The following is a 13,886-nucleotide window of genomic DNA, read 5'->3' as shown; positions in this document are numbered from 1 at the left end:
GGCTTCCTAAGCTCTACCAATCATCCACAAATCAACCATCCATCTGCCATTGCATGGGCTCTGCATGCTCCCCCTTGTGCTAAATTTTTTATTTGGACTGCATGCTGGAACAAAGTCCTTACTTTAGACATCCTAATTCGAAGAGGCGCCCATGTCCCAAACCCTCTTTGTCTCTTTTGCCAAACTTCTACGGAGACGATCACCCACATCCTTCTACATTGCGAGTATGCCTTTTTCGTGTGGACCAGCCTTTTAAACAAAATCGGTCTCCAATTCTGTTCCTCTCTTACTCCCTTCAACCATTCTCTCAATCACAAATACCAGCCTTCCAAAACTCGGAAAATTACTAATATCTTCTTGTGTGGGGCATCTTATATGGGCATTATGGAAAGAAAGGAATTATAAAAAATTCAACCTAAAGTTTATTTCTAGAGAAATATTGGTTGAAAAAATTATTGGTCAAGTTACTTCGTGGACTTTAATGCGTAAGGAATTCCGTGATCTTCGAGGATCAAACTTTCGAGAAAACTAGCGAATAGTAGCTAGAATGTCCTATTCTGCAAGGCCCCCTTGTATGGCGATTTGGTCCCCTCCCCCTATTGGCCATTTTAAATTGAACTTTTATGGTAGCGTGTATGGATGTCCAGGCCCTGCAGGTTTTGGTGGTGTTGTTCATGATGAAAATGGAGTTCTTCTCTTTTCTTATGCCGGGCCAATTGGAAATTCGGATTCTACAACTGCTGAATTAAACGGATTATTTAACGGACTGCGGATTTTCATAAGTCGTGTTTCTGGGCCCCTTTGTATTGAAGGTGGCTCAAAAGTTGTTATCAATTGGTGCGCAAATAATGAACGTCCTCCGTGGCGGCATTTGGATATGTTTTACGATATATGTAATTTAATTTCTACTTTAAATTGTAAATGGAATTATATTCCTAGATCTGCTAATCATTTAGCGGATTCCCAGGCTAAACTAGGCGTCTCTCTCCAACACCTTGTTGTGGAAGGAGGCCCTGTTTAGCAAGGTATTGTAATCTCTCTTTTCTTTTTAATTCACCTTACACATCTTATTTCAAAAAAAAAAACTAGAAATTTCTAGTCTATCTCTACTTGTTGGAAAAGAAATTTAAAAACAGGGAACAATTTATAACTTACAAACTTGCTAACTTTAGACTACAATAATATGAAAAAAAGACCCAAAAAACAGGAAAGTACTACTTGAAAAGACTTTTTGATTTTGAAGCTTGCGACTAAAATAGCAATTGCTATTTTAGTGATGCTTCTCATGAAAACAGCAAGTTACTTGTCCAGTAAAACTTCTTATTTCGACTATCTTGAAGTAGGAATTGCAACTCAGAGAGACTTTCTATTGTTGGAATTTTTCCCAAAGTAGGAAATTCATGTTTCTTTAAATTGATTCTCCTTCATCCTTTTTTTTTTTTTCTGCAACAATGAGCAACTTTGGGGTAACCTTCTGCTATTAAGTTTTCTTCAACTAGCTTTTCCACATTTTGATGTAATGCATGAACCATTTCATACCATGGTGAAGATTTAATCATTTGGAAGGACTGTCCTAGTTGGGCATACTCTGTTGTCTCTTTTCACAAGGAGTATGTCCTCATCCCTGATGCTCACAATGTTGCCACTGTTATCTGGTGCCTCATGGGAGCACAGAAAGCTCTATATTTCTGCTGGTCTGCAGCCAAAATTAAGATAATAACATATGATAATCTACACAGGAGGGGCACAACGATAGTTGACACTCTCTCCAGGTCTATGTTGTTATGTGGAAGAGGCTGTCCAAACTCTTGCACTGCTGATTCACATCCCAGGCGTGGGAGAACGCTCTCCAGCTGTTCAACATTAATCTGTCTTCCGTTCACCTTCCCAGAATTCTTTAACCAGTGTGCCTTGATACCCCTACCCTCCCTTGGGAGAATGCTTTCATGTACAACTCTGGCAACTCTTCCCTGGTATATCTGGACTTACTGGACAATAGGGTCTTTGGGGGCCTCACTTGGACAGTCAATGAGGTTGCTGAGACTACCACCAGTCTCACTCTCTCCTAGCTTTGTACTAGAAATAAGTTTGCACAGTTCAATACCTCCTATATCATAGAGAACTGGGCTAATATTGCATCCCTCTGGGTTAACTAAAAGCAGGAGACTGGTAACTTGGGTCCCTCCCTCAGCTGAAGCATTGAAGCTGAACTTTAATGGCAGTGCCAAGAGGTACCTGGGACTAACTGGTTTTGGGGGGCACCAGACAAAACCAAGACATTGTATTGGTGATTTTCCTTTTCTTTCGTATATTTCTGGCACTTCCTTCTGGTGGAGAATAGCCTTTTATTCTTTTCTTTTTTAATCTCACACCATACTATTTAAAAAAAAAAAGGATTAAGTTAGTAGAAAGCAAACTTTCTCTAGTGAATTGGACCAAACTGAGTCATTGCACAGGGAAAGTGGAGACTGATTCACTTCACCTAGAGAATTTAGTCTCTTTTTTAAAGTTTAAAATGAGAGAGTGAATCACTCACTAAAATCCTGTGAAACTTTTCCCTCTAGAGAAAGTTCAAGTAAAGTGAGGTAGCATGAATTTATTCTTAATCTTAACTGTAGGTCTTTTATTTAACAATTTATATAACGCCTCATTAATTTAAAATATAAGTAAACTTTTTTTGCATAGCAATTTTCCATATTTCTATGCTAATACAAAAACCGAAAAACAAAATCTAAACAATATCGATCACCATGGAATGAAAATTCATTCTGTGTTCCTCGGTGATCCATTTTATGCACCAAGCCTGTGATATTTGGGGATATCCTTCCTGATAAATTTGAAATCTGTGATACTACAATTCTTACAGGGAGATGATACCCTTCTATAATGCATTTTGGTTCTTTTGCAGGGGACTGTTAGATGATGATCCAGATTCAAGAGTGGCATATTACTCTTCTGCCTTTCTTTTGAAGGTATGCTTTCTCATTCTTTCAATTCTTCTTGTTTTTTTCCTCTGATTAGAACTAAATATTTTATTTGGTTTTCTTCTTTGCAGAGAATGATGACAGAGGAACCTGAAAGGTACCAGCGGATGCTTCAAAGTCTAGTTTTTAAAGCCCAACAGGTGTATACCAGTCCACTAACTTTTGTTTTGATATATATGGGACTGGTTTAAATTATGCATTCATTTATGGACACGGAACATGAGTATTTGCTACTAACTGGTTATCTCTTTATGCTTATTAGAGCAACAATGAAAAGCTATTGGAGAACCCCTATCTTCAAATGCGTGGGATTATTCAGTTGTCAAGTGATCTTGGAACACAGTTGTAACTTGATCAGTTTAACAAAATTGGGTTTGCTTGGCTGTGGAGGAGATGAGGTTTCATTGTTCTACTGCAATTTGCCTGGCTCAGGTCCCTATAGAACCACAAGGTACTAGCTTGTTTAACATGTTTGCCTAATCATTAGTAGTATTATGTCTAACCTGTGCTGGTAATCAGTTATCTTACTCAAACGTTTATAAGGTCACATCTAAATGGTTTCGGGTCATATTCTATATGGATAATGCTATAAGCTCATCGGAGTTCGATGTGGTGTTAAGTTAATTTATTTATCAGAAACACATCTTCTTAATTTCGTATCATGTACAAACCTCTTGATAAATAATGAATTTATATCTGATTGAAGTGGCAATTTTGACTCAGGTGTTCAAGCGAAGCTTGAAATATGGGGCTTTGCTCATTGGATGAAACAGCTGTAGTGCTGCTCGGGTGTACAGAGTATCTAATTTTATTGATTGATTGATTTGTTTTTTAACTTTACATTGGGCCAGTTAGAGGTGGTCAGTGGACATCTTCTGCTTAAATTTCAGGTAGCTCCTTTCACTCCACAAAATTTGTGTTTCCTTATATATAGCTGAGGTAGTTTGTTTGATTTTTCTTCTTTTCGGTTTTTCCATGTAGGATGCGTGTGAGTTTCAGTAATGCCGAACAGCAGCAGATGAGATTACTTTGTTTGTAGAGGGGCTGCTTCCCTACTAGCCATTAAATTTTGTCCTGATGTAATTTTTGTCAAAATATAACTCTGGGAGCCGAGGTTCATGCTATGTTTTTTTTGCAATGCATCATCGGATAATAAAGTTTCTGAGTTGTATTTTCTCCGCCGACTAAGACTGCAATTGACACCAGGACGCATGGTCTGAGTCTCCCATTTTTGAAAAGGGCAGTAGGTGATGGTGCGAATAAATTTCTTGGCCAGAGTCTTCCATGCATAACCAAACCTTACTTGCCTACCACCTTTTCTTGTTTGATAGATAATTAAACCCTGTAAATTGGCTAATTGATTTTTCCTTGTTTTGTGCTTTTTCGTTGGGTGATTCTATCTGTTCCATCAGATTGCTATTGTTGTAAAGCCTGTCAGTGAGAAGATTCATATCAATTGTAGTATTTGAGGTATCTTCAGATAATGAAATTTGTTTTTCCTTTTCTTCTTTACACATTGCTATAGAGAGAAAAGCTGTTTCGTTCAATTGTGTGGAGGAATATAACAGAGCACCCACGTTTCTGCTTCTCTCCGTCTGCAGAATGGAACATCTTGGCTGCTAATTTAATGTTTTAAATTCTGATTGATTGCTTGCTACTGAGATAACCCTTTTGTTTTCCTTGTATTTGATTCAAAGCAACCCAAAGTTTCCTGGGAAACCATCAAATTAGTCTTAATAATAGAGGTGCATGGCTCTAGTTTGTCTGCAAGCAAAATAAAATAAAAATAAAAAGAAAGGTTGAATGGATGAAGTGCTTGATCCAATACCAGAAATCATTTTGTGCAAAAAAAGCGATTATGATCAGAGAGTTGAGATATCGGATGAAATTAAGAAATTAGGGGCTAGGAGTGTTTTTTATCCTCAAGGCGGCAGTGATTGCAACAACCGGGTTAGTTTTAGTATTACGCAACGGTAACCTTTGCGTAAAAGAAAACAGACTCATTCTAGAAGAAAGGTGAGATATCTCAGTTCTGATGATGAAGACAGGCGAGGGAAAAGAGGAAAATTTCAAAGGCACTGTGCTCTCTGCAGGCTTCGGTCGTCCTCTACTCGCCAGGTAGCTTTCACATGGCCCTCACTGCAGCTTCAGTATGTAACCATATCTATTCTGGATTTCTGTATTCCACCTCTCTGGTAAAATGCCACGTCGTAGGTTTTGCGGTTCTCATAATTACTGAAACTGTACTTCCAAATTCCATTAGATCTTGTCCCTCTCCATCTACCTTCCCTTCATTTGGTCGCTCGGGGTGTTCCTGTACAGAAACCAGTCGATCAGAGGCTACGACGAAATCAATAATCTCCGCTTGATCTTAGTTCGCGCGAAGCTTTTGTTCTGATTTGGTCGTTGAATTTGGAGGAGTTTTTTCCCCCTTCTGTCATTACCAGTACAAATTAGGGTCTTTGTCTCTCGTCATACCTCATGATCCAATGCCGCAAGCCTCACTGTCTTCCAGTTCTGCCTATCTCTCCGCCCTCACCCTGGAAATCCAGAAGAAGCTGCAAAAGGTGGGATTTGACTTTTTGGTGTACTTTGGTTCTTTGTTACTTGACTCTGGATTCGTGAGTAATAATATTCTAGCGGTTTTCTTATGTTTTGCTCTTTGCTGTTATCTTGTATCTGCCGTTGGTCTTGCTCTCCTTCGACGTTTAGTCTGTTGACTTGTCGGGAGTTTTATTTTTCAAGTACAGAGAGTCTAACCTTGTATCGCTGACAAAGCGGATGACTTTACCCCCTTCGCTTATTGAGTATTTTGGGTGTTCGATTGATGAGTAGTTATGGACTTCTTTTCAGGCACTGAATTCACCATCTCATCGGTTGAATGTATTGCAAGAGTTGTTCGCTGATATTGCCTTAGAAATTGATGGGCGAGCCAGAGGTACAGTATCATTTTAAGATTCCAGTATTGGTTTTTCCACTTATATTTATGCCGGAGATTTGTAGTTTTATTGTTGAAACAGCTCAGCCGAGATTCTTATTGCTTATGTGATTACAATTTTTTTACTTTTTACCGTACTCATATTTGCTCCTCACAATTTTCTCAACCTAGTGAACAAGTCCCTTAAGTCAATTTGGATATTCCAAATTTATGTTCCAGTGGCTACCGATGTTTCTTATTATCCTTGGATCATTTAGCTTTTTTCAAATTTCTTTGTTGTGTTTAAGGTTCTGAATGTCTCAAAACTTTGTTCCTTTGAGCGCTCTGATGATCAATTCTGAATTGCAATTGGAAACAGAGATAATTCTTATCATGGATGAAGACGTACAGAATGATGGAATTGGGAGCTGCTTGTGCTTTTACGATGTACTTGCCAACCATTATGTTCATATGCCTGATAACAGCGAATCCGTTCGTAATCTGATTGTTCAGTTATGGAGTCAGTCGTTTGCATCCCATATATTTGCGCTTCTTTTTCACAAATGGGTTTGTACTTATTAACTTTTCCACTGAATGCATTAAGTAGCTATTCTTCTTTTACTGAAGGCTATCAGTGAAGACTCTTTTGTATAATCATCAATTTTAAGTCTATGATTTACTTATTTCTCGTTCAGAATGGGCTGATATGCATCTGATCTGGCTTTCAGTTGTTTGAAGTTCCCCTTGAAATTTCTGAAGCGCACCTTCGTTATGCATCTGCCCTAGTTCAGGGTGCAACAAATATTTTCTGGTATTGTTGATTCGAAAAGCTACTTTTACGTTCTTGTTTCTCGTTTTTTGAGATAGCTGCGGAGTTACCTAATCTTCACTTTGATCACATTAAGTTTCATCTAAAAATAAAATTTGCCATATGAAGTTCAACAGTAGGTTTTTATTCACTTTATGGAGTGAGTCTTTAGCTCAGTTGGTGGCATTTACTTGATGTGAGATTTTTTGTTCAAAAGTTTCGGATGGGAAGAAAGGGAGTAAGTGGGTAGGGGGCGAGTTTAACCAATTTTTGGGGAAAAGAAAAAAGGCCATCGTGGAAACCTGAAAAATCACCTAATGTTTCTTTCTTTTTGGCAGGCTTGACATTCAGACAAACTCCAGGCATTTCTTGTCTTTGTTCCGTGTAAAGAAACTGCATCACAAACTCAGTCTCTTGCTGTTTTCTTTATTAATATCTTATTCAGGTGACGTTTACCGATGATTGATCTTGTTTTGCAGTATCTTCTCGAGGATGTTGCTATGGTGCCTATGAAATTAAGCAAAATTCCTGTGCAGGTTCAGCCCTTGTGTTTTTTTTTTTATTGCTGTGTAACTAAAATTAGTGTTTCTTGTAGCTCTCCAATCTGCTGGCTGTGTTGACATCTTTTTTTCTTTTTTCTTCTTTAGAGAATGCAAATAAATTTGTCAGGTACTGAAACAAATTCTTGTTTTTCATAATTTTCAGACTCAAAGGGACCTCTGTCTCCTGCTTTCTAGATTTATATTCTTCTATAACTTAGGTGTGGTTTCAGATCTTGATAACATGCTATTAGAAGTGTTATGTACTTTTTTGTGTTTGTGTTGATTTATTGTTGTGTGCAGTTGACAAGCTGGAGAGTTTCTTAAAGCACTTTCCTGTTTTCCCAAACACTCTCTTTGTTGGTGGACCTTCAGACATATTTGTAATTGAGCTAACGGATCAGGTACTAAATTTGTGTTATCTGCATGGTATAGATCTCCTTTGAGAAGAAATCAGAAGCATTTGTTGAACATTTTTTCTGTCATACGGTTTCCCATTTGTCAGCTCCAGAAATTGAAGGTTGAGCCAGTTTTGCTGCATTACCTCTCTCAGACAAGGGCCCTCAAAGGTGAATTCAACACCGCAAATTGCAGAGTATTACCGCAAAATAAAACTTTTTTTTTCTTCTGACATCTCTAATCTTTTTGTAGGTTTGGAACTTAGGATGAGCACAAGCACACGACTGAAAGCTTGCCTTTATAGCTTCACTTCTCCTGGTGGTCCAATGTATCCAACAAGATCTGTTCGTCATGCGGCGTGGGATGCATTGGACTTGCTTTTCCCGGTGAGTTCATCCTCTATGTAGTAGTCTAACAGTAGTAGAAAACCATTGAATGGCAGATTTGTAAGTTTTCTGTCTTAATCAAAAGCAATGGAGATGTTCTGGTGTTGATGACATTCTTTTCTTGGGTGTTTAGGTGGGACAATATCCACGGCACCTGATAAGTCTGTTTTTCCGGCTGCTCTATCCGTGGTACTGGCCCTCCTCTTGTTGGAATTTCATCAAATCTTGTGTCACAGCTCTTTTCTACTCGATGGTGAGGTTGATCTTTTCTAGTTGGGAAAAGGTATGGAAGTCCAAGAACCATTAAAAACATTTGGATTGTGGGGTGAAGCACAAAATTTTAATTCTTCAGTCAGAGTTGTTAATTCTACAAACCTGTTTTCACCCTCGATCTTCATTGCTTCATTGCTTTATAATGATTTTAAAAGAACTTAAAATTACTTGTACATCGTTGTATTCATGTCTTGCCAATCCGTCTTTGTGGTAAACAATACAATTTACTATGAAAAGATTGAGACAAAAATTAGTGGAAAGCGTTATCTTCCACATGCACGAGCCCAAAACCTAAAGATCTATGTGCACTAACGTCTTCTTCTTGTATCATCTCTTGAAGCCAGTAAGCTTTGTTATAGGATCGAAAAATTGTAAGGATATGTTCTTGAAGATCCATCGGCGATCCGGTCTAGTGGCTCATAATTTGCTTGTGGTGATGCCATGGCTCTTGATTCATAAGGGTGGCTTCGAATCGAGCCGGCTCGAGCTCCGCTCGGTTCGATTCAACTCGGTATCCCTGGATTCTGAGCCAAGTTCGAGATCCGGGATCGGCTTGTTTAAATTAATGAATTGAGCTCGATCGAATCCAAGTTCGGCTCGCGAGTTGGTTCGTTAATGGACCGAGTTGAGAGAAAATTTTAATAAAAAAAAGTTAAAATATTAGTATTTTATTTCCTTTTTCATTTTCCATGTGTATCCAAATAAGAGAAATAATATTTCTCTTCTATTTTTTCTCTCAGTTTCTATGGGAATCCATACAAAGAGAAAATAAACCCTTTTTTTTTTTTCTATTTCTCTTTCTCTTTTCATCTTTTTCTTTTCTCTTCATTTTCTGTGTTCCAAACACAACCTAAAGGTAGGTGAACAATGACAACTCATGGTTGAATAGTTTATGCAGGTCCCAACCACCATTCGGGGGACATCTCTATTGACCTAGGTTAACTTATTTATGGATTTTGATAATAACAAAACTAAAACTGAGTACGATAACAAATTTTCAATTTATAGCCTTACGAATGTCTTAGAGACGAATGAATAATTGAAGACCTAGAGTTTAGGTAAATTAAAAAATCTCAAGAATTTTAGCTATGTAAAAAGTGATAACCATTAAGATTCCAAACCTTAGGTATGAATTTGTTTTGGAGCATATGACAAGCATACCCTTTTTAAAACTATTTATCTTCAAAATTCATTCAAATGTTTTGGAATTTTTAATTCAATAAGGTTTGGCCTTAATCATGTTTAATGTTTAAATGTATAAGCTGCAAAACAACAAGATTAACAAACCTCTATAAGACATACAAAAGGCAACAAACCTTTACAATAAAGCATGATTGATCTATAAAGCATGGCAATTAACCTTTGTAGGCATGATCCATTATATAAAATGTTGTAGCTAAAAGTTATAAAGCTTAATCAATTAACTAATATGTGGATGATCGATCAACCAAAATCCCACCAAGCCAGTGTATAAAGCTTAATCGATCAACCCATATAAAGATTGACTGGTCAACTTACTCTATAAACACATAAATCACTTTGATCAATGATATAATTGATCATAAGACCAAAAATATAGCCATTCTGGGTCAATTGATCGATCAATGAAAAAGTTGATTAATCAACCCTTTAGAGAAGCTCTTTACACCATGATCTAAAATGACTAATTTTTCCAAGAAACTTATAAATATGGACCTAAATTCATCCTTTAACAATTATTAAGCATTTATTGGCAAACCTTGGTATTTAAGAAAGATTTTCAAGTATATACTTCTAATATTATCCTTTTGCAAGAGAAAACTTAGTTTTAAAGTAACTCAATCCTCTTGCGTTCTTAGTTCTAGGAGTGATTATCTCTCTAAAGATGTAAGTTTCTTTCTTTTTATTTTTGTATTTTCACTTTCTTTAAGAGGTTTTCTAAAACCTTTAAATGTAGAAGAGAAATGTCCATTAGAGATAGAATTTAGTTGTATTGAATCTCTTTGGGAGAGATTGAGAAGTGTAATTAGATATCACATTTGGTTTAAAGAGAATCAGAATCTATTTTGTAATTTAAGCTAATAAAGCATATTATTGAAATTTTACAGAAGCAAGGGTTCTTGGATGATAATTACACAAGAGGAACATCAAAAATAAAAAAATATTGGCCTCTTTGTGGTGTGTATTCTTTACTTAAGTTTTATGTTTGTATAATTAGCACATCAATTTTTTTTTTATTTTCAATTCACCCTCCTTGAGAAGCCACCTTGGTTAACAATTGGTATTAGAGCAAACACTATATTCTAACTCAAATCACCCCACAAAATTCTCTTACCCATTCACTAATAGGCTAATTATGGTTAGTGATACAACTTATGCCTATTGGAAAGTTAACATGGAGTTCTTCATATAACTATAGATTATGGCATATGACATGTAAGTGATTGATGTTGAAAAGATCTCAAATGTTTAGGTGAACTTATTATGGAAGACAAGCAAAAATTGAGAATAACTCCAAGGGAATCAACCTATTATTGTGTGTTGTAAATTATTGATTTCTAGGGACAAGACATAAATATGAGATCTCAAGGGAGAAGAGAAAAATTCTAGCTCTTGGGAGAGAGGAGAGAATAAACCAAGGGAGAGAATGAAGAGAAAAAAAAAAAAAAAAGGTGTATGGATGAATTTAAGCCAAGTGGAAGAGACTTGAATGCCCTATCCAATGCCTTGAGGTTATATTTATAGTTATGTGAAGATATTTACAATAATAAGAATGCCCTTAGGGCTACGTGCTTCAAAAGAAAAAAGACATAAGAGGACATACACTAGCTTGCATAATTAAAATTCTATGTCATTCCTCAAGCTGGTGTTTGTAACTTCAATTGCAAATAATTTTGGTAAAGAAACTTGTTTGCTTAAAAAAAAAATTGATTGGCTTCATTTGATTCACCTTGTTCTTATTCACATCTTGCTTGTAATATTCATCTTGTCTCACCCTTACTGTTCTAGCCACATAAAAGTTGATTACACAACTTGTGGAATTCTTCATTGTTGGTTACCTTTGTTTTGTACTTTTTTTTCTACTTCTCCCCCTTAAGTTAGGGATCTCTCTGTTCTTTACCAAAAGACCCAACTTGTACAACATAATAGTGAGAGAAGAAAAACCACTCCTAGTCGTATGACATAGCTCCATACACTGGTCATAGTCTGAAATACATTCCGCTCAATTTCAAAAGAGAAAAAATAGCCCAGCTTTAGGGCACAACACAGAGATTACTCACTTTTTAAGGGTAACTAAAATATAAATCACTTTTTAGGTGAAAAATAAAGGACTTGACTCAAATTGGAAGTTGGGCACACTCCTATATTCTTAGGTAGTAAGTCTATAGGCATTGCTTTGAAAGTGATTTTAACAAACACAAATTGAAGGGCGTGCTTTGAGGAATTAAGGGTGCGGATAAAAAGATAGAGTTCTCCTACTTCAAAAGGAAGGAGGCGCACAATTTATCTCTTCAAACTTCCAAGAAGGAGGCGCTTTTAGACAAATAAATGGATAAAAAGTGACTAGGCTTTACTCAAGAGGGAGGTAAAAAAATAATTTCTCTATGAACACGATAATTGAGGAAACTTTAAAAAATCCAAATAAGAAAGTTTTAAGATGGAATATAATAATATAAACTTTATAAACATATGTTTCTCATATAAGGCAATTACCTTGTAACACAACTTTACCAATTTCCAAAGAAAATATTCAAGAGATAATTGTGGAATAAGGGAGATTTAGGGTATTTATTTGGAATCTAGAATTAGGAAACAAAACTTTCTAAATAAAAATTTTCAGACTTTGTAAAAACGGAAACTAAACTCATAATGGGATAAACTTCTCTAAAGGACTAATGTAGTATTAGATCAAACAAATGAAACTTTTAAGGAAGGAAAGATACTCAAGTTTGTAAAATCTTGACTAGATTTTGAACACAAGTAGGAAACTCAACCAACATTAACAACTCAAAATGTGAAGCAAAAAATTCAGCTTAAATTCGGATCTCCACATGGAACAGAATACTAGCATGACCTTTGATTCTTCCAATATAGATACCTCTCTCTAAAAAGATTAGATTGAGAAATGGTTTATTGTGATAGAAAGTAGAATCACATAGCTTTCTTTTGAGATATAATTCTCAATAAAAATCTTCTATAATATTGGTATAAACCATTTAGGAAATTGAGGCATTATGTTGCTACACGAAGCTTTTCTGCTACTTTGCTAATTTTGATGTTGATTTATTTTTCAGACAAATCTGATTTCAACAATTCTTTTTGTTTTGAAAACTAGACTCAATGTTGTTTCCAATGGTATATAATTTTATATAGGAAACATATGGTAAGAGAGTAAAAAAACTAATGATGTTTTTTTTTTAGGACTCTATGGATTTAGCTCATGAAGAAAAAGAGAGAGAAACCCATTGGGCGAAAACTGGAGAGAAAAGAGGTCATTGACTTATTGTCCAAACCCTTCCCCTAAGCTTAATTTTTAGATTAATCATAATTATGCCTTTGGAACTTAACCTAATTAGATCAATGCCATCTCCATGAGATGACTCTTTATTTACCATCCTGCCATCATTGTATTGGTATGTGGGCCTTCTCCTTGGTCTATGGGCCTTGAGCCCATCTTCCACATCTCTTGGATGTGTGGGCCTTTCTTGGTCTTACGTACTTGGACCCATCTTCCAACACACTTGGATATGTGGGCCTTTCTTGGTCCTGTGGGCTTGGGCCCATCTTCTAACAAATGAAAAACAAGAATTGGAAAAGAAAGACTCAAGGTAAAACGAGAAATTTTTTTTTTTCTTCTTCTTCCTCCCTTTCTTCTCCATCTTTTTCTCCTTTTCCATGTCAAATCTTTGCCCACTTTGATACCATGTTGATTTCTAGAGACAAGATTATAACACGAGATTTCAAGGGAAGAAGAGAAGAGTAGAATTCTCTTTTTTGGGAGAGAGGAGAGAAGAAACCAAGGGAGAGAAGGAAGAGGAAAAGAGAGAGGGTTGTATGAACAAATTTTAGCCAAGAGGAAAAAGGCTTGAATATTCTAGCCCATGCTTTGAGGTTGTATTTATACTTGTGTGAAGGTGTTTACAATGACTATGATGCCCTTAGGGCTACATGCTTCAAAAGGAAACAAGAGGACATATACCACCTTTTATATGCCATGTCTATGAAAGTTCTTTTTTTATTAGCCATGCCACCCCTATACACATCGTGAGTGCTTGAATGCATTGACTATAGGGTCTTATGTAAGTTTGAGATACTTGCCCCCTACCAAGTAGTTCGTCTCTCCTTTATCGCCAATTAGAATTCAAAGATTTGATCCTCCAATGTTTTTGCTAAGTTATCATAGTTGTTACTTTAACCAAAGGCGAGATGACTTCAAACGGAGATATGGGGCTAGAGGTAGAAACTGGCAAAGGGACTTGGCAATGTTTCAAATTGTTTGATCATTGTTGGCACCAAGGAAGAACTAAGGAATTGAGATGGTGCTCTAGGTGGGGCAATGACTGGGCTTCCAATTGGTGGTGACTTAACCACACTTATGTT

The 13,886-nt window shown here is 36.4% G+C and overlaps 2 protein-coding genes across 5 annotated transcripts in view; both read left to right on the top strand.

Moving 5' to 3' along the window:
- LOC137966324 (uncharacterized) overlaps positions 1–4,448 on the top strand; it is a 58,601-nt gene extending 54,153 nt beyond the window's left edge. For all 3 annotated transcript variants that reach the window (XM_068812907.1, XM_068812906.1, XM_068812908.1), the window contains 5 exons: positions 2,909–2,972; positions 3,056–3,124; positions 3,247–3,435; positions 3,708–3,874; positions 3,966–4,448. In XM_068812907.1, the coding sequence (XP_068669008.1) occupies positions 2,909–2,972; positions 3,056–3,124; positions 3,247–3,333 (220 nt within the window). In that variant the 3' untranslated portion in view covers positions 3,334–3,435; positions 3,708–3,874; positions 3,966–4,448. The remainder of the gene's footprint in view (positions 1–2,908; positions 2,973–3,055; positions 3,125–3,246; positions 3,436–3,707; positions 3,875–3,965) is intronic.
- Positions 4,449–5,001: 553 nt separating this feature from the next.
- LOC137966162 (uncharacterized) lies at positions 5,002–8,587 on the top strand. 2 transcript variants are annotated; one of them, XM_068812702.1, is made up of 11 exons: positions 5,002–5,102; positions 5,838–5,922; positions 6,281–6,468; positions 6,630–6,712; positions 7,048–7,093; positions 7,189–7,245; positions 7,415–7,469; positions 7,552–7,652; positions 7,754–7,817; positions 7,900–8,033; positions 8,167–8,587. In XM_068812702.1, the coding sequence occupies exons 3-11, from the start codon at positions 6,295–6,297 to the stop codon at positions 8,338–8,340; spliced, it is 888 nt and encodes a 295-aa protein (XP_068668803.1). In that variant the 5' UTR covers positions 5,002–5,102; positions 5,838–5,922; positions 6,281–6,294; the 3' UTR covers positions 8,341–8,587. The 2 variants fall into 2 exon arrangements, with proteins under 2 accessions (XP_068668803.1, XP_068668801.1); XM_068812700.1 differs by lacking the exon at positions 5,002–5,102 and adding an exon at positions 5,141–5,551.
- Positions 8,588–13,886: the final 5,299 nt, after the last annotated feature.

The sequence above is a fragment of the Aristolochia californica genome, unplaced genomic scaffold (genome assembly GCF_029961685.1).
Source record: "Aristolochia californica isolate CCGP_79_NKW_82.1479 unplaced genomic scaffold, dmAriCali1.0.hap1 SCAF_5, whole genome shotgun sequence".
Lineage (NCBI taxonomy): Eukaryota > Viridiplantae > Streptophyta > Magnoliopsida > Piperales > Aristolochiaceae > Aristolochia > Aristolochia californica.
This window is presented reverse-complemented; position numbering and strand designations above follow the sequence as displayed.

Bases quoted from the DNA above. Each gene is read 5' to 3' on its own strand.
- LOC137966162 (XM_068812700.1), top strand. From the start codon at position 5,474: ATGCCGCAAGCCTCACTGTCTTCCAGTTCTGCCTATCTCTCCGCCCTC. The intron at 7,246-7,414 runs GTTCAGCCCTTG...CATAATTTTCAG, and splicing joins TAAGCAAAATTCCTGTGCAG to ACTCAAAGGGACCTCTGTCT. The intron at 7,653-7,753 runs GTACTAAATTTG...CCCATTTGTCAG, and splicing joins TAATTGAGCTAACGGATCAG to CTCCAGAAATTGAAGGTTGA.